Source organism: Caloenas nicobarica, chromosome Z (genome assembly GCF_036013445.1).
Source record: "Caloenas nicobarica isolate bCalNic1 chromosome Z, bCalNic1.hap1, whole genome shotgun sequence".
Classification (NCBI taxonomy): domain Eukaryota; kingdom Metazoa; phylum Chordata; class Aves; order Columbiformes; family Columbidae; genus Caloenas; species Caloenas nicobarica.
The window spans coordinates 53,917,411-53,935,484 of NC_088284.1; the positions used below are offsets into that span (position 1 = coordinate 53,917,411).

The 18,074-nt window shown below is 38.9% G+C and overlaps 1 protein-coding gene across 10 annotated transcripts in view; it reads left to right on the plus strand.

Moving 5' to 3' along the window:
* AGTPBP1 (ATP/GTP binding carboxypeptidase 1) overlaps positions 1 to 18,074 on the plus strand; it is a 77,394-nt gene that overhangs the window by 48,756 nt on the left and 10,564 nt on the right. For 7 of the 10 annotated variants that reach the window (XM_065656000.1, XM_065656001.1, XM_065656002.1 and 4 more), the window contains 5 exons: positions 255 to 384; positions 742 to 873; positions 2,527 to 2,703; positions 6,761 to 6,781; positions 8,263 to 8,423. In XM_065656000.1, coding sequence (XP_065512072.1) covers positions 255 to 384; positions 742 to 873; positions 2,527 to 2,703; positions 6,761 to 6,781; positions 8,263 to 8,423 — 621 coding nt within the window. The other 3 variants (XM_065656008.1, XM_065656009.1, XM_065656010.1) reach the window with 3 other exon arrangements.

Genomic DNA, 18,074 nt, shown 5'->3' on the forward strand with positions numbered 1-18,074 from the left:
CAGCAATTAAGCAAGATTACAATTGACTTAATATAAGAAGCTACTTCTAATTTATTTTTAGGTTTTGTGTAACATAACTTAAAAAACCTTAAACCCTTCCGTTGTTTCGGATGTTAGAAAACTGAAGTTTATTGCTTACCAGACTCCTTCCAAAAACGCAGTGGTGACAAGGAACACTTGAGGTGGGGGGGAGGCTTATTTAAAAGTATGATAATACAGACTACATGATGCGTTTTTCCACCCCCCCACAATAGCCACCGTTGCTCTTTAAGTGGAGAAGATTTAAACAGGCAGTGGCAAAATCCAAATCCAGATCTGCATCCCACTATTTACCATGCTAAAGGGTTACTGCAATATCTGGCTGCTATAAAACGTTTACCTTTGGTGAGTATGCGTGTGTAAGCAATTCTGAATCTTTTTACCCTTGTCTGTGTAGCTAGTCTGTAAAGTAAACGTTTTAATATGGTCTTCTAAACTGTGCCACAGTTAAATTTGACTTGGAGAACCAGTCTTCTGCAAACCTTTAGATCTAAATCTGTTTCGTTTGCTAGGGTAGAAGGTTAAACCTTCCTGAGATGAATCCTATGTTTTCTGTCTTAACACACAAGTTAATTATATAGGTTCCTCATTCTTTGGAACTTTCAGTAGTACAAATAAAATTTTTTTTTTGTCCTTCTATTACTTTTATAAGATGTTAATTCTGTATGCCTTGGCTTCATTTTGCCAAATGATTTATTGTAGGTCTACTGTGATTATCATGGTCACTCTCGTAAAAAGAATGTATTTATGTATGGCTGCAGCGTCAAAGAGACCATGTGGCACACAAATGTTAATGCTGCCTCTTGTGATGTGATGGAAGACCCTGGTTACAGGGTAAGTTTGACATTTGTACTCTTTTCACTTGTAAAATATATATTTTTTTTTCACTTTGTAATATGCTTTTGAAATAACTTCCCAATATTATTCTGTGCACATAGTGACCTTATGACATAAGCAGACTTATTTAGAATGAAATATTTTTAGTTCATGAGTGTACTTCAAAGTATTTCGAAAAGCTTTAGGCATTGTACACTAATACAGCTAAGGATTTTATGCTAGTAGAGTGTTTTTTGGGGGGCAGGGTCTTTGTATCAATATGTGCATTTTTTTTTTTTTGTTCAACATTACCGTTACAGTAAATACATGGAAAATATGCTTCTGTGCATTTACAATTACTGAATGAAAAAAATGTCATTTAAGCATGGCAAACAGTTTTCTAGCAACAAGAAAATAAAAAACTTAATTGCGCTGGGAAATGCCCATTTCTGTGTATGGAAATAGGCAAAGTTCCTCTTATAAAGTTGTGTAGTTAAGACACGTGCCTGTAATATATATAGATAACAAACTTACACAAACAACATCCGGTGCATTGTATAAGCTTTCAAAAATGCCAAAAGATTTGAAGACTTGTTACCTCTTTATTCTGTGTAGCTCCACTGCCGCCTTGTGGCAACCGCAAATCTGTGCAACCTGGTGGCCTTCAAAGGCCTTGTGTTTTTGAGGAGATACGGACTTAAACTTGAAAAGCATGTGAATGCACATTAAAGCACTTGCTATGTATCTGTGAGTGTAAATGAGTACAGATGCTTTCAGATTTTTCTCAACTCTCGCTCACTTTTAAAAAAATTCCCTCTCTCCTTGATTTTCTTGTGTCATTTCCTGAGTTCTGAATCTGGTGCCATTCATGGCTGCTGCTCACCACATTTATGTGGGGTTTTGTCACCTCAGCTGCACTATCGCAGTGCACAGAAGACTATACTCAATGAGAGTTGTGGGAAAATGCCTTTTGGTTTCAAAAGGTGAACTGAAATGTTTGGGCAAGCTTACACTAATAATGGTATATGTGCTACTGAAACCGTGAATTCAAAGTGGTCATTTGTTTTGGCTTAACTGATGCAAGTAAAAGCTGGAAAGAATGTAGTCATTTAGCATTAGTCAAATACATACATTTGCAAAACGGTTTCTTTTTCCAAAGCCATCATGTAAACAGTTATATTGAACTTCGATTCATGTTCTTGAAGTTAAATATGCACCTAGTGCTTTGCTGAATGTGGATGAATTTTATGTATTAATAAAATACTGCCTGTGTTAAGTCTGAAAGTTGGATTGTTGAAATGGTCTAAAACTGGATTAAATAGAGCATGTAGTACACTTAGTTTAGCAAAGTTAGCTCAGTGAATTAGGAGGAGGTGGTTATCACCTGAAGAATTCTTTTGTATCCTGCTCCTTACCCACATGACTAACACTCAATTTTAGTGATTGAATCTGAAATAGAGGATTTTAGTAAGTAGGAAATGGCAAACTTGTTGTCACTTGAACACACTGGATTTTGAAAAGATGGAAAAATGTTTTCATTCTCGTTCTTTTAACTGAAGTTGCAGCAGAATTTTCTGATAACAGTGTGTGATTGCACATTCCCCAAGTGTCCCCCTGCTTCCATAAGTGAAATAAAATAGTCACAGTATTTTCGAAATTCTTGTCCTGCAGGCACTCCCCAAGATCCTGAGTCAAACTGCCCCAGCATTCTGCATGGGCAGCTGCAGCTTTGTAGTGGAAAAGTCCAAGGAATCAACAGCACGAGTTGTTGTGTGGAGAGAGATAGGAGTACAAAGGAGCTACACAATGGAAAGCACATTATGTGGATGTGACCAGGGCAAATATAAGGTAAGAAAATATAACCATCAAACTGTGCTTGCTTTATAATTTCTTCCATTTGCATTGGTATCTTGTTCTATAACCCCACGTGCTTGCTTGCTTTGAACTTCTAAAACTCTTCTAAGATCTGTGTACGCTAATGTTAAAGTACGTATTTTACAATATCATAGGTTGCATAATAGTCTTCATCTGTCACTTAACCCACCCCACAAGTATGTTCTGTTTATTGGCTGTTTTAACAAGACAAATATTAATTATTCTTTGTAACACATATGTATGCATGTAGTTAAAAAAATCAGAACTGTTCTTTCCAGTAGATTGTTAAAATCACTAGTAATAAATGCCAATACTAGAATAAAAATCTCTTTACATGTGGCAATTTCAGACTTCATCACGGCAGTCCATGGTTCTTCAGCAGATATTTAGTAGTGTCCCTTACAGAATTTTCCTGTGTAGCTGCAGGAACAGGCTTATAAATCAAAACGCTTTCAGGTTACCAGAGCTACAAATTACAAATCTCTGAAGTCATCATAGTTGTTTATCTTCTTGACTTCAAAATTGTTTTCAAGTTGTCTCCTTCCAAAGTGTTAACAGGGCTGGATATTTGAAGACACGTGGTGACTCAGTTTGTAGTATCTCACTAGTAAAAAACTTACTTCAAATAAAATATTCTTAGGGAAAAAAGGAGAAACACCACCCTAACATCTGATCTTCAACTTTAGTCGCTGGGTTAAATTTAGCTACGAATTGAAGCAAGCTTTTAAAATGGACATTCATGGAAGAAGTCACAGTTCCCTCTGCTTGAAAATAGAGTTTAGGAATGCTAACCAAGAAAATGACCACAAGCCTCAGATAAGGTTCTTCACAAAAAGAAGATCAGAAGGCTGGGATCAAGGTGGGGGTGGGGGAGCGGGCAGGCAGGGCAGGAACAAAAGAAGTTGAAACAAGATATATTTAATGTATTAATGTATGCTGCAACACCTATGCTTATCTTACTAGACAGCAGGAATACAGATATTTTGGCAGGAATTTCAGTAGGTCTGTAACTACTAAACGAATAAATAAGTTTTGTGAATTAACAACAGAAGCATTCCTGATATTGTCAGAATATTCCATTATTCCTCAGATAATATCATTATGGAGCTTTAAAAAAATGATAACTCATCCAACTTGCTTATTTTGAAACTTCCAGAATATTCTTAAACATGAACCTTCATCACTGTAGCAATGTTGCTACAGAAAGTTCTTAAGAAAGGTGAATTGAAGATGTTTTGTGGACAACTTTCAAGATGCTTAACCTGCAAAGCCCTTCTTCAGTAAAGAAGTAAAAAAAAGGCTGAATTCTGTGGAAAAATCATTTACTTGGAAGAACATTCTTCTGTGTAATATAAGCTAGATGATGAGATCAAATTGCCATTCTGACATTCATTTTATTTGGAATAAAACAATTTGTGAGGTCTTAGTCATCCTCTGAACATACAGGAAGATTCTTCCTTTTTTCTTCACTATAATAATGCTCAGATTTATTAAAAAATGTATCCAAGAGGCCAAGGTGACTAGACAGGACAGGAAAAGAGCAACCTTTCTCCAATGAGAAGGTCAAAGACATGAAAAGGCAGAGTCTTTTTTTTCTGATTGAGAGAGTGTGGCAAGGAACTCTGTGAATAAACTTACGAAATATGTCATCTAATTAGTACCACAGTATGTTATTTCGAAACACAGAGAGAAGTCAAACTGTAGGAGTTTCCTCCCTTTTCACTTCCCACCCAAAAGGACGTGACAATTCAGATCTGAGGGTCTGGGCTATGTATCATCAAAAGGTCTGAAGCACTTTTCCAGTCTTCTTCTGGTTTGACATAATCACTGAATTTTGTTCAAAGCACGAAGAGTATTACTGAATAGTTCTGTTCTTTGTAGAAGAAATGCTGAGTCTCTGCAAAAGCTGGATAATATCAGAACATCAATTTTTCTTTTTATTCTTTTTCATTTTACTCAGACGATGATGCTAGACTGTGTCCAGCCAGGAAGCTGTTGAACTGAAGTTAGCAATTCTTACCTGAATTCTTACCTGGTGACAGAATTATTGCTGGAAGCAATCTTGTTTTAACTGCTTGCATTGGGCCTTTGTAGTGCATTGAGAATTTGTGTGGCAAATATTACTCAATCATGTGTGATTCAAGATATTGAACAGCAAACATTCAGATGAAAAGATGCTCCAGTATCTACTATGGAGGATAACTAAGATGCCAGACAAAAGAACAATTTCTTCAATAACTCAAACGACCTGAAAACTGAAATCAGTCCCTTTCCTAATTGGAGATTAATAAGTTTGAGAGTATTATTGAATTTTTAAGTTAATCAAGGTTTTGTTATCTGGCAATTTTATGATGCACATAAACAGAAGACTTCAGGAGAGAAGAATTCAATCAAGCAACTTCATCACCATGATTCTTCAATCTCTAGATTTTGAGTTCTCAAAAATGATCACATCTTTGTAGGCTCTGCTGAATAAGAAAGCAGAAGAACAAGATGATGTTTTACTGTCTAGCTGACTTCTCCAAATCTTACTATGGCTGTTTTCATTTATGAAGTACATATTACAGGAATATTCCTCTCAACTTGAGGTCACAGTCTGTTGTGCCTTTGTTTTTCATCTTTGCTTTCAGGTAGCAACAACTCCATCCCTGGAGGTGTTTTAAAGCGTTTAGATGAGGTTCTCAGGGACATGGTTTAGTGCTAGAGTTAGGTTAGGTTATGGTTGGACTCCATGATCCTGAGGGTCTCTTCCAACCGAAATGATTCTATAATTCTATGATTCTGTGGAAGTTCATCACCAAGACACTCCATTCACATGAAGATGTTTTCATGAAATGCTTAGTAAGGAAGACTTCAACTAGCCATCCGAAATGTTACTATCTAGAAGAAAGATAGTTGTATAAAATGTAAAGAAAAAGGAATTAAATTTGGTGCATGGTTTTTTTTAAAAAAGCAGCTACTTCTAGGTGACTCATACTTAAAATCAGTGATTGTAACACTTAAGGAACTTCAATAGGCTACAGTTAGAGGTTCTAGAACAACAGATGAAGGTGATTAGAAAACCAAGAAGAGGAGTGTAATTAAGGCTTCAGTGAAAATTAACTTCACCTCAGGTTTCTCATGTAGGGCAACTCTTCATTATTATTTCCTGAAATAGAATTTGGGTCTCTTGTTTCTTGGAAATTAAGAGATTTGGCTGATGGAAGGATAACAATGGATTAAGAAATTTGGTATTTGGCAGCTGTGTGGTATTGCATTCTCTATTATGATTTTAAGAAATTACAGAAGGCAATGTAGACTTTGGCATGGGCTTTTACCTACAAGTATGTAGACCCTTTAGTGCAGTAAATTCAAACTTTATCATCCAGGGATTTCACGTTTATCCAACTCCAATATGATCTGCTTAGGTCTCTCCGTAGTTACATCCTCTTTCTGCTGTGCTGAAAATAGCAGCCACGGAACATGCACACGCTATATATCTTTCTAACAACTGTCTTTGCACTTTCATACTGTACTCTTGCCCTTTTTCGACTCAAAGCCACTCCTATTACACTGTCTATGAGGAATCTGCCAACTAACGATAACTTCTTCAGCAACAGATGTAGACAATGATTGGAAAAGTTTCTGAACCATCAAGTTGTGCACGTTAGTAATCTGTGTAACAGTGAGACTACTGTTACCCTTCTCCTTCCTCTTCTGCATACTTGTTGCCTCTTGTCCTTAATGTTATTTTAATCTTTTTGGGGCAGGGACTGTGTCTTCCTGTGATTAGCGTAGTGGAGCCCCAGCTATGATTGGGGTCTTCGAATGTTAATGACGTGCAGACAAATACAAAACAAAAACAAAAAATTGGCCTCTGTGGATAAGGTACTGCACTGGGAGTGAGGAGAACTGATTTCTGTTCCCAGCGGGGTCAGTGACATGCTGTGAGACACTGTGCAAATCGCTTCAACCCTCTCTGCCTACATTTCTCCATCTGTAAAGTGAGGATAATTCTTCCTTTATTAATAAAGTGCTTTGAAACCTACAGCACAAAAGCGTTATAAAAGAGGTAAGTAGTATTACAATTAACAATAATACTCAAATATCCAACTCTTGTTCACTGCTAACAGGTTTCTTCTGTACCATTTGTCTGGAGGATGGCACTGTTTAGAATAGTGGATATAACTTTAGCTTTCTTGTAACTAAAAGGCACCTTGTTTATGAAGCGTACTGAGGAAAAAAAAATCTCACATGAAAAATAAAATCCAGCTTTCCATTTATTAAGTGTGTGTATCTTCAAAACAGAAATACATGAAGAATGTGCAGACTGTACCATTTCTAGAGCAACATAACACTTTATTTTAAAACTTGCATTTTAAAATACAGTGTCAGTTTGGCAACATATACAATGTGCGTGGTTGTTAGATTTTAGTAAAAAAAATCCTACTCCATTCTTTTTGATTCATGTATTTTCCTATTTGGTGATTTAGCTTCAATTCCTGGTTCTTCTGGTTCCCTGCTTGTTTTGTCAAAACTCCTTTTAACTACCCTTTACCTTAAGAGGCTTAGGACGTTCCAAACTAAAATCCTTTTAAATTCTCCTGAGATACAGGATTTGCAAAGAGTGAGATTGAATTGGGTTGTGACATTGAATTTGTTAATCTATGTACAGTCAATACTAGCCAATTCCATAATTGTTCAGGGTCACTCTGGAATATCATTCTCTTTCCATAAAGTAGTTGAGGTCAGAGGTTCTGTCCCTACGTATCGCACTGCTAAATTAAAAGTGTAGAATTGTCTGATGGGAGGCTTTATCACAGAAGTAAACTTGGAGAATATTATATAATTTCTACCTCCTAAATACTCTTTGCAGAGGAGAATGCCTTGGTATATCATTCTAGTTAGAAAACAGCTGTGGCTCTTGATACTTTGTTGTTTTTAATTACTAAATATGTGAATAAATGCTTTCAGAATTAACACATGTAGCTTCTAACTTATGGGAAGGGAAGAGAAGTTTGTGTCAAGGAGTAACTTTTTTGCCTTAAATAGTCTTATTTAGGTGTCAGAATATAGCAATGAACTTGATTACAGCTACAATATAAATTCACTCATTTTTTCATTCTGATGGAACTTCTGTTGAAGAATCTTATATTTGAAATCTTAGTATTTGAAATCCCTTTTTATAAATTTTGTCTTAGGTTTTAAAAATAATTTATGCTCACAAACCTGGACATGATCTCTGTCAGTCTACCAGTACCACTGGGTTAAGCCCTGTTAATATTGATGTGCTACATTAATAGACCAGGAAGCTCCAAAGACATATGGATGTGTCCAGAAATGTCCATTTGGCATTAGAGGAATCTTGTAGTTATTCTCTGAGTTTTCGCTGATACCCTTGCTGTTTACTCTACAGTTATTATTTGTTCTGTCTTTAGAGCAACAGTGTATATTAAATAAAATAACAATGTGTTTTAAATAGTATTTCTACAGTATATGTGGGTCCATCTGCATGTACCTATTTTGTATTTTTAAATCTTATTTTTAAATTAGGGATTGCAGATAGGGACAAGAGAACTGGAGGAGATGGGAGCAAAGTTCTGTGTTGGCTTGCTGCGTTTAAAAAGAATGTCCTCACCTTTGGAATACGATCTGCCTTCTAGTCTGTTGGATCTTGAAAATGAGCTGATTGAGTCAAGCTGTAAAGTGACAAGGTAGTACACATTTATTATATTTACTTTTTTTCAGGAAAAAAATCCGTTTCTCAAGTGAGGTAAAGATTCTCTCAAAAATGTTCTTGCACTCATCAAAAATCATGTTCATGTGTTGTGACCTGTTAGCGTAACAGTAATCTGAATATATATTTGAAATCTATTGTGTTAATTCAATTGCTTCAGACTTTTAAAGAAAACAATAAATATGAAGTTAGACTCTGTGTCACATTTGTTGCTGGGATAAACACTGGCAATTTTAATGTCACCAGGGAGTTATTATATGCAGTATAACTCGGTAGGTCTTAAGTCTCAATTGTCTCTTTGAGAACATTTTTATTATTACTATCTACAGTATTAAAAATGTATTTAGACAAACTTAACAGTTCTTACCATGCTTTTAACTCATGTACTTTAAATTTTTCTTCCAAACTTTTTTTTTTTTAACTTTTTCCCCTTCGGTAGAGATCTATAACAACATTTAAAGAGTTTACGATGTGAAATAAGGTTTGGGTCGCAAAAGAAATGTATCTGCTCAGTAGCTAGCTTATTAAGTTGCCAATTCTAAAGCTCTAGGTAGGCTTGCAAAAGTATGCATACTATTGCTAATTTCCGTTCGTATAATTCACTGAAATATCCACATGTGTGACAGAGGAACCCCAAAACAACTCCAAGCAAATAATAAGCTTAAACCAACTTTAATTCAGAACCAAAACCGCAACCAAATGTCAGAAACCAATGCAAGCTCGAGTAGCGGATTAGGGAGAGAATACCAAATCAGTCAGCACTCCGGCAATATTTAATAAACTAGAGGTTTGATATACCGGTTGGGGTTTTTATTACTATATGACCACACAAGAACAATGCTCCACAGTGTGCACGCACTCACAGAATCACAGAATGTTAGGGATTGGAAGGGACCTCAAAAGATCATCTAGTCCAGTCTCCCCACCAGAGCAGGAACACCTAGATGAGGTTACACAGGAAGGCGTCCAGGCACATTTTGAATGACTCCAGTGAAGGAGACTCCACAGCCTCCCTGGGCAGCCTGTTCCAGTGCTCTGTCACCCTCACTGAGAAGAAGTTTCCTCTCATATTTAAGTGGAACCTCCTGTGTTCCAGTTTGTACCCATTGCCCCTTGTCCTATCATTGGTTGTCACTGAGAAGAGCCTGGCTCCATCCTCGTGACACTCACCCTTTACGTATTTATAAACATGAATGAGGTCACCCCTCAGTCTCCTCTTCTCCAAGCTAAAGAGACCCAGCTCCCTCAGCCTTTCCTCATAAGGGAGATGCTCCACTCCCTTCATCATCTTCGTTGCTCTGCGCTGGACTCTCTCCAGCAGTTCCCCGTCCTTCTTGAACTGAGGGGCCCAGACCTGGACACAATATTCCAGATGAGGTCTCACCAGGGCAGAGTAGAGGGGAAGGAGAACCTTTCTTGACCTACTAACCACTCCCCTTCTAATACACCCCAGGATGCCATTGGCCTTCTTGACCATAAGGGCACAGTGCTGGCTCATGGTCATCCTGCTGTCCACCAGGACCCCCAGGTCCCTTTCCCTTACACTGCTCTCTAATAGGTCATTCCCCAGCTTATACTGGAACCTGGGGTTGTTCCTGCCCAGATGCAAGACTCTACACTTGCCCTTGTTATATTTCATTAAATTTTTCCCCACCCAACTCTCCAGCCTGTCCAGGTCTCGCTGGATGGCAGCACAGCCTTCTGGCGTGTCAGCTGCTTCTCCCAGTTTGGTGTCATCAGCAAACTTGCTGATAGTACGCTCCATTCCCTCATCCAAGTCATTGATGAATATATTGAATAATACTGGTCCCAGAACTGACCCTTGAGGCACTCAACTAGATACAAGCCTCCAACAAGACTCTGCCCCATTGACCACGACTCTCTGGCTTCTTTCCTTCAGCCAGTTCACAGTCCACCTCACTATCTGATCGTCCAGCCCACACTTCTCAGTTTAGCTGTGAGGATGCTGTGGGAGACTGTGTCAGATGCTTTACTGAAATCAAGATAGACCACATCCACCACTCTGTCATCATCTATCTACCTCATTTTGTCCTCATAAAAGGCTATGAGGTTGGTTAAGCATGACTTCCCCTTGGTGAAGCCATGTCGACTGCCCCTAATGACCCTCTTATCCTTGATATGCCTTAAGATAGTGCCAAGGTTAATTTGTTCCATCACCTTTCCAGGGATGGAGGTGAGGCTGACCGGTCTACAATTACCCAGGTCCTCCTTCTTGCCCTTTTTGAAGACCGGAGTGACATTTGCTTTCCTCCAGTCCTCAGGCACCTCTCCCATTTCCCAAGACTTAGCAAAGATCATGGAGGGTGATCCAGCAATGACTTCAGCCAGCTCTCTCAGCCCCGCTGGTGCATCCCATCTGAACCCATGGATTTATGGATATCCGGATTGCTCAATTGCTCCCTAACGCAGTCCTCATCAACCAAGGTAAACTCCTCTAGGGCCTCAGGGGTACGGGGCTCCTCAGGACAGCCTCCAGCAGTGTAGACAGAGACAAAGAAGGCATTCAGTAACTCTGCCTTCTCTGTATCTTCTGTCACCAGGGCACCCACCTCATTCATCAGTTGGCCTACATTTCTTCTAGTGTTAGTTTTATCTGCCATGTATTTGAAGAAGCAATTTCTGTTGTCCTTGACCCCTCACCCTGAAGAAGAGGCACCTAGAAGAAACAATCACTTGTCCAGGGTGGGCAAGGGCTCACTCAAGGATATATCCAGAAGAAAATCACTCACCAAGGAGATGATAGTGCAGTCATTGCTGGGGAGTCTCCTTAGATGGCATTCCAGTCTAAGGGGGGCGTTGCAGTTGACAGTCCTGCTGCTCTGAGAAGACCACTCAAAGGAGGTCTTTGGCAGGGGCCCTGTTTTATAGCCTGGTCAGATCTGGCTTTGGGCATTACAGGCATGGTCCAGAAGCTTCTCAGCTTCTCTGGGCCTGGGCATCTCATTGGCTGAGACCCAAGAAAGCTGGTGGATATTCAAGGATCACATTCTCCAAACTCAAGAGCAATCCATCCCTATCAGCAGGAACTTAAGCAAAAATGCCAGGAAGTCTGCATGGATGAATGAGGAGCTCCTGGCAAATCTCAGACATCTAAAGGCATACAAAGAAGGTGGAAGCAGAGACAGGTAACCTGGGAGGAATATCGAGGCACTGTCTGAATATATAAAGACATGATTAGGAAAGATAAAAGTCTGCCTGGAGCTGAATTTGGCATAGCATGTTGAAGATGACAAGAAGGGCTTCTATAAGTATTTAAGTAGTAAGAGGAAAATTAGGGAAAATGTGGGCCCACTGCTGAATGGGGCAGGAGTCATGTTGACACAGAACATGGAAAAGGCTGAGGTACTGGATGCCACCTTCACCTTAGTCTTTACTAGCAAGACCAGGTTTCAGTAATCTAAGGATCCAGAGAGTGGGGAAAGTCTGAAGCAAGGAAGACTTAGCCCTGGTGGAAGAGGAGCAGGTTGGTCAATACTTAAGCAAACTGAACTTACATAAGGTCATAGGTCCTGATGAGATGCACACAAAACTGCTAAGGAAGGTGGCTAATCTTACTGGGAGGCCAATCTCCATAATCTTTGAATGATCGTGGGGACTGGGAGAGGTGCCTGAAGACTGGAGGAAAGCAAACATTATTCCTATTTTCAAGAAGAGCAAGAAGGACCTAGGGAACCACAGGCTGGTCAGCCTCACCTTCATCCCTGGGAAAGTCATGAAACAACCGAGGCTGGAAAGCATTGCCAGCCACATGAAGGAGGAGGAAATGGTGAATAGTCAACATGGATTCACTAAGTGAAGTCATGGTTGACCAACCTGATAACTTTCTACAATGAAATGACTGGCCTGGTAGATAAGGGAACGGAAATAGATATTGTCTGCCTTGACTTCAGTAAGGATGAATTGAAAACTGGCTGAACAACTGGGCCCAGAGGGTGGTGATCAGAAGCATGAAGTCTAGTTAGAAGCCAGTAACTAGTGGTGTACCTCAGGGGTCAATACTGGGTCCACTCCTGTTTAACATCTGCATTAATGATCTGGACGATGAGGTGGAGAGGATACCTTCAGCAAGTTTGCTGATCACACTGAACTAGGAGTTGCTCATCCAGAGGGACCTTGACAGGCTGTAGAGATAGGCTGCTAGGAATCTCATGAAGTTCAGCAAGAAGTATGAAGTCCTGCCTCAGGGGAGGAACAATTTCATGCACTAGTACATCCTGGGGGCGGAAAAGCAGCTTTGCAGAAAAAGGCCGTGGGGGTCATAGTGGATGCTATGTTGAACATAAGCCAGCAATGTGCCCTGGCTGCAAAAAAAGTTAATGGTATCCTGGGCTTCATTAGGAGAAGTGTAGCCAGGAGGCTGCGGGATGTGTTTATTCCCCTCTCCTTGGCACTGATGAGGCCACACCTGGATTATTGTTTCAAACTCTTGGTTCCACAGTACCAGAGACATGAACATACTGGAGAGGGTCTAGTGGGAGGCCCTTAAGATGATGAAGGCACTGAAGCATCTCCTATAGGAGGAGGGGCTGGGAGAGCAGAGACTCTCAGTCTGGAGAAGAAAAAGCTCAGGAGGCATCTTGTCAAGGTGTACAAATACCTGAAGGGAGGTTGTAAAGAAGACAGAGCCAGGCTCTTTCCAGTGGTGTCTGGTGACACCAATAAGAGGCAATGAGCACAAACTATAGAGGAAACTCCATTTAAGTGTGGTATACAAATATAATGGTGTTATATATTTGTTGTGAGGGTGCTGAAACACTGGAACAAGTTTCCCATGGAGGATGTGGGGTCTTTATACCTGGAGATATTCAAAAGCTGTCTGGACGTGATCCTCGGCAGGCTGCTGTAGGTTCCACTGCGTGAGCAGGGCTGTGGGACAAGATGACCTCCAGAGGTCCCTTCCCACCTCAGCTGTTCTGTGGTTCTGTGAGAAGGGGGAGGTCTTTAAGTCTGTCTTCAAAAGACATGGAGTGCTGGTGTTGTGGTCAGCTTCAAATTGGAGTGCTAGTTTAGGTAATGAGAATACAAGGTTTTAACATCACCATCTAGTTGCATTTCTCTCCCTCAGAACTTTCATAGCTAAGCTACTGGTGCCTTGGCATTTCTGCCATATGTTCTTTAATAATTTTGTAAATATGAATTCTTCCATAAATACAGGCTGGCTGTAAGACAGTTTCACTTGTCAGCTACTGTGGATAGCCTCCAAACAATAGGCATGTGTTGCTTTCTTGACTTCCTTATGTACATTGGTGCAACATGCTGAACTTCAAAATTTAATGCTGACATGTTATGCCTCTTTGTAATACTGTCCAGTTTTTAAAAGTTTGACTTTTTTCTTTCATTTGCAGCTACTATTGTATGTTAACGAGACTGTATTTTTCCCATTCAAAAGTGTTAAATCATTGTCAGTTTTATTAGAACAAAGATTCAGCATAAATGTATATTTTTGAAATACTAAACCTCAATTACAGCATTTTGAATCAAGATGTGGTTGTGAGTAATTAATTATCAGGGTGACATTGAGATCCAGATTTCCACATATCGTTATACTAATAGCTGCCTCAAATACAGAATCTGTATTTTATGTTGTCTCTCTGGAGAAAGTTAGCATCCCAGTTCACAGGTAGTTAGTGGCTTTCCTTTGGAAAATCATTGTGTGCTGGATTTCTCAGCTTGTTAATGTTACTCATGATGGAGTGGCCTTAAAACAGCACCTGTTGAATTGAGGAATGTCATCCATGAGTCAGTCCCCATAGTATCTGCTGGAGAGCTGAAGACATCAGAAACACTTTTGTGTCAGAATGGGATAAAAAAGGATGAGGAGTCCTGTACCAACCAGCCTTCTAATATACCGCTTTACATGAACACATGCACAAAAAATCCATTTCTAAGGACATTTGAAGAAAGTGAGTGAAAAACGTAACTATAGTTCTTGACCTTCTTTCCAGGGTAGTGGGGCGCAGAAGCAATTGGTTATGTGTTAGCACTCTGGTTAAGGTTTTAACTGACCTGCCAACAGTAGACAATTAGGTGCAATTGTGTTAAAGAAGCAGAAAACTGGTGCCTGGCTTAAATGTTGGTGCTAGTTTTTACTTTAAACTAAGAAGAGAGTTGATATTTTCTAATATTTCTGAATCTTTCAGTAGATCAGCACAGTCATTTATCAGTAGAGATTTTTCCACTTTCAGTGAAACTAAACTTTACAGTAAAGGTAATGGTTATGGTCTTGATTCTGGAACAGGATTTCAATACTTAGTCTGTACACAAGCTGATCAACGTCTTTGAAAAACTCTCATGTAAGAAAATGAACTGCATGTAAATTGCATGTAAAGTACGACCATGCTGGAGATGGGGAAAACTGCTTCTGACTTAATTTATGCTTTGTTGGTGGGAGAGAGGGGCATGGGGACTGTTTTATACTGGATTTTCTGAAAGCAATAATGATAGACTACTGCAAAAACATAATGTAGTTGGCTTAGCACATGTGAGCATAGATGAAAAATAATGTGAGGTTCATTCATAATAAAGTAAATATTATTGAGAGTGTACATGGGAATGTTTATAATTCTGTTCTGTGAGGAAGGTAACTGGTACTCAGGAACTTAAAAAAACAGGAAGGTTCAGTCTCCATCCCAAAAGACCAGGTCATGAAAATTGCAAAAGTAATTGTACAGCAAGACAAATTTTAAGTTGGAGAGAGATAATTGAATAACTTCATTCAATGTTTTGAAACTTAATTTGTATATAGAAAAAAATTTTTTTAAAAAATTTTTTTCCCCTAATCTTGAGCTTTGCATGTTACACTGCTACAGATGGTGAAGGGTATTAACCAAATGCTTTTGCACTAATGAAATTAAGATCATGTAAAAAAATCAGATTCTCTGCATGGTTAGAGTTACATCTTTTATCAGATAAGGAACATTGACATAAGAAGTATTGGACTTGATTGAAGAAATCTGTTAACACTGTTTAGATTTTGCTAATGTCTGATAGCTTTATATCTTAAATACAGTAAATATAAATCTATTAACATAAATCTACTTTGATAACACTAAAATAGATAAATATGTAGCATGAAGTGAGAAAATAGGTGCCTTGCTCTCAGTGCACCTTAAGCAATAGCAATACTTTATAGATATAAAGTATGTCAGATTCTGTGATGGAAAAAATAAATGTGTAAATTCCAACAACTTATCTTTAAAATATGCCACTAAGACTGAAATATGCTAGGTATTTATACCTGACTCTATATGTTCTGACCCCATCTTAAAAGTGATTTGATAATCATAATTATTTATACAGAGACTTAGTTCATTGAATTCAATGGAAATGCTTTTTATTTAAAAAGTAGGAGTGGAATCAGGCACTTAAAAGGGAAAGTTCTTCAGAGAAGAGTACAAACTGTGCTCCTGTCAGTTTCATTACCAGAATATTGACCTAATATCACACTCTCCCTTTTTTTTCAAGGGTGAATTTTCTTAAACTTTATGCATAACTATAGAAGCCTTATGTACAGCCACTGATTTGTCTGTACCTGCTAGGGCATCATCAGATAGATTTGTTTAACCAAAATTAACTAAGCAATCATCTCTAATTAAAAATATTAAAAATATTTTAGCACCTAATACTTAGCCTGGCAAAATATTTCTTTAGTAAATCTAGAACAATGTGACTAGATAATTTTTTTCATTCTAATTCTCGTATCCTTCTGAGACAGAAATGACCCATCTCTATGCATGATAATAGACATTTGCTATGTGACTAACTGGGTTGACTTTTAAAAATTTTGGTATCTGTGCAATGTGCCTTAGAAGCCATGTGTATACATCATTTTTGCTTAAGCAAGAAACTAAAATTTTGTTCACAGTACCTCCACCACTAGCAATAAAAATGCCTTATAATCATTTATGTTTGCACATTATCTTTTTTTATTCTTTGTAAAGGGATTGTGCTGGTTTGACTGAAAGTGATTTAATTTTCTTCATGCAGTTAGAAACGTTCCTTTTTCGTAGCTGGATTTAGTTTGAGAACAAGAAGATAACAGCTGGGACAGAGTTAATGTTTTTTCTCCAAGTAACTTTCTAGTGCTTTTGAGTTGGAACAAAGAGAATGTAAGAACTTAGTGATATCTTAGTTGTGGTCCGGGGGCCAAGGTCTTTCTGGGCTCTGTCTGCAGGTATGAGGCAGCGGGGAAGGGGGGCATGGATGGGGCAGAGCTTGACTGACACCCAGGCTGATCAGCGAGAGTATTCCATGCCATTGGTGTCGTGCTTTGTATGTAAGGAGACTTAGGTATTCTGGCTGGGAAGAGCCGTTCTAGTTCTGCTCCATTTCGGTTGAGTTCTGTTCAGGAGTTCTTTAGTTTGACCTTTTGCTCTTCTGCCATTGGCCTCTGGGCCCTTCTGCCTGTTTTTTTCTCTTCTTTCCTTCTCTCTCCCGGGATCAGCCATTTGGGACCCGGGTTCTCTCTCTTCCTGAGACTGGCTGCTCGGCATGGACAGAGTTCATGAGGAATTGCATTGACTATCTTTTATATTCTATTTCCATTTTATATATACTAGCAGTAGTAGTATATTAGTACTATTCTGTTATTTTGTTAAACTGTTTTTGTCTCGATCAACTGGTTTCTCCCTTCCCTTTTGATTCTCTCCCCTATTTGGGGCTGAGGGAGGGAGTGAGCAAGCAGCTATCATGATTGTGATTGCTATCTCAGGTTAAACCACAACAGAGATTGATACTGCCATAGGTGGAATTAAGAGATCGTCCCTTTTTTGTTTCCATGGGCTCAGAATCTGAGTTCTCCGTATACCTTAGGCCATCAGACTTTATGCCTGGTTGCTTGGAAAAATCTGTAGCACAGAGCAATATTATTCTGCTCCTCAGCAAATATGCCTGTGTGATAATTAGGCCAGATATCCTTGTGGTCTAAGTTTCCTGTCTTTGGTAGCACTCACTGCATGTCTCAAGACAAGGTTCAAAAACCTGTTTATCAATGATGATACTTAAGGAGGAGGTCTCATGTTACTTATTTTTAGGGACTGGCTTATATTCAGAGCTGAAACATATACTGTAAACCAGGTTTTAGTTAAAGGTCAGCTCTTTTGTGGGATAGTGGAGATACCATATTCCTCTGTTCTGGATAATACTTAAAATAAATTTTAATATTATAGTGTTTTGTAATGAGTTCTATTGAAATGCACTTTGTACTGTCTCAGGAAGTATTGGACGAAGAAATAGTAGACAGGTATTGATGAGATCTTCTCAAAATGAAAGCATGAGGAATACTCAGTTTTTAACAGCCAAAGTGTGGTTCAGCATGGATTTCCCCCTGGTCTTTCCTACTTCGGGGTTTTGGGAGGGGGAGGAGGTTATGTTCTATTGAAGCGTATTTTTGTATGATCACTGACCAAGTTTTCAAGACAATGCTCTTATTTCCCTTGTACAGTGAAAAAGAAGACTCAACACTTCTAGATGTTGCAGTTCACTCAGATTCCATAATAATAATTTTTCTTGTCATCTTGGGGGTGTGAGAGGCCCTCCAGAAATTTGCTAGAAGGTTACAACTCATTTCTGTAGATATACAATGAGTACCAGCTCCTAGTGACACCTA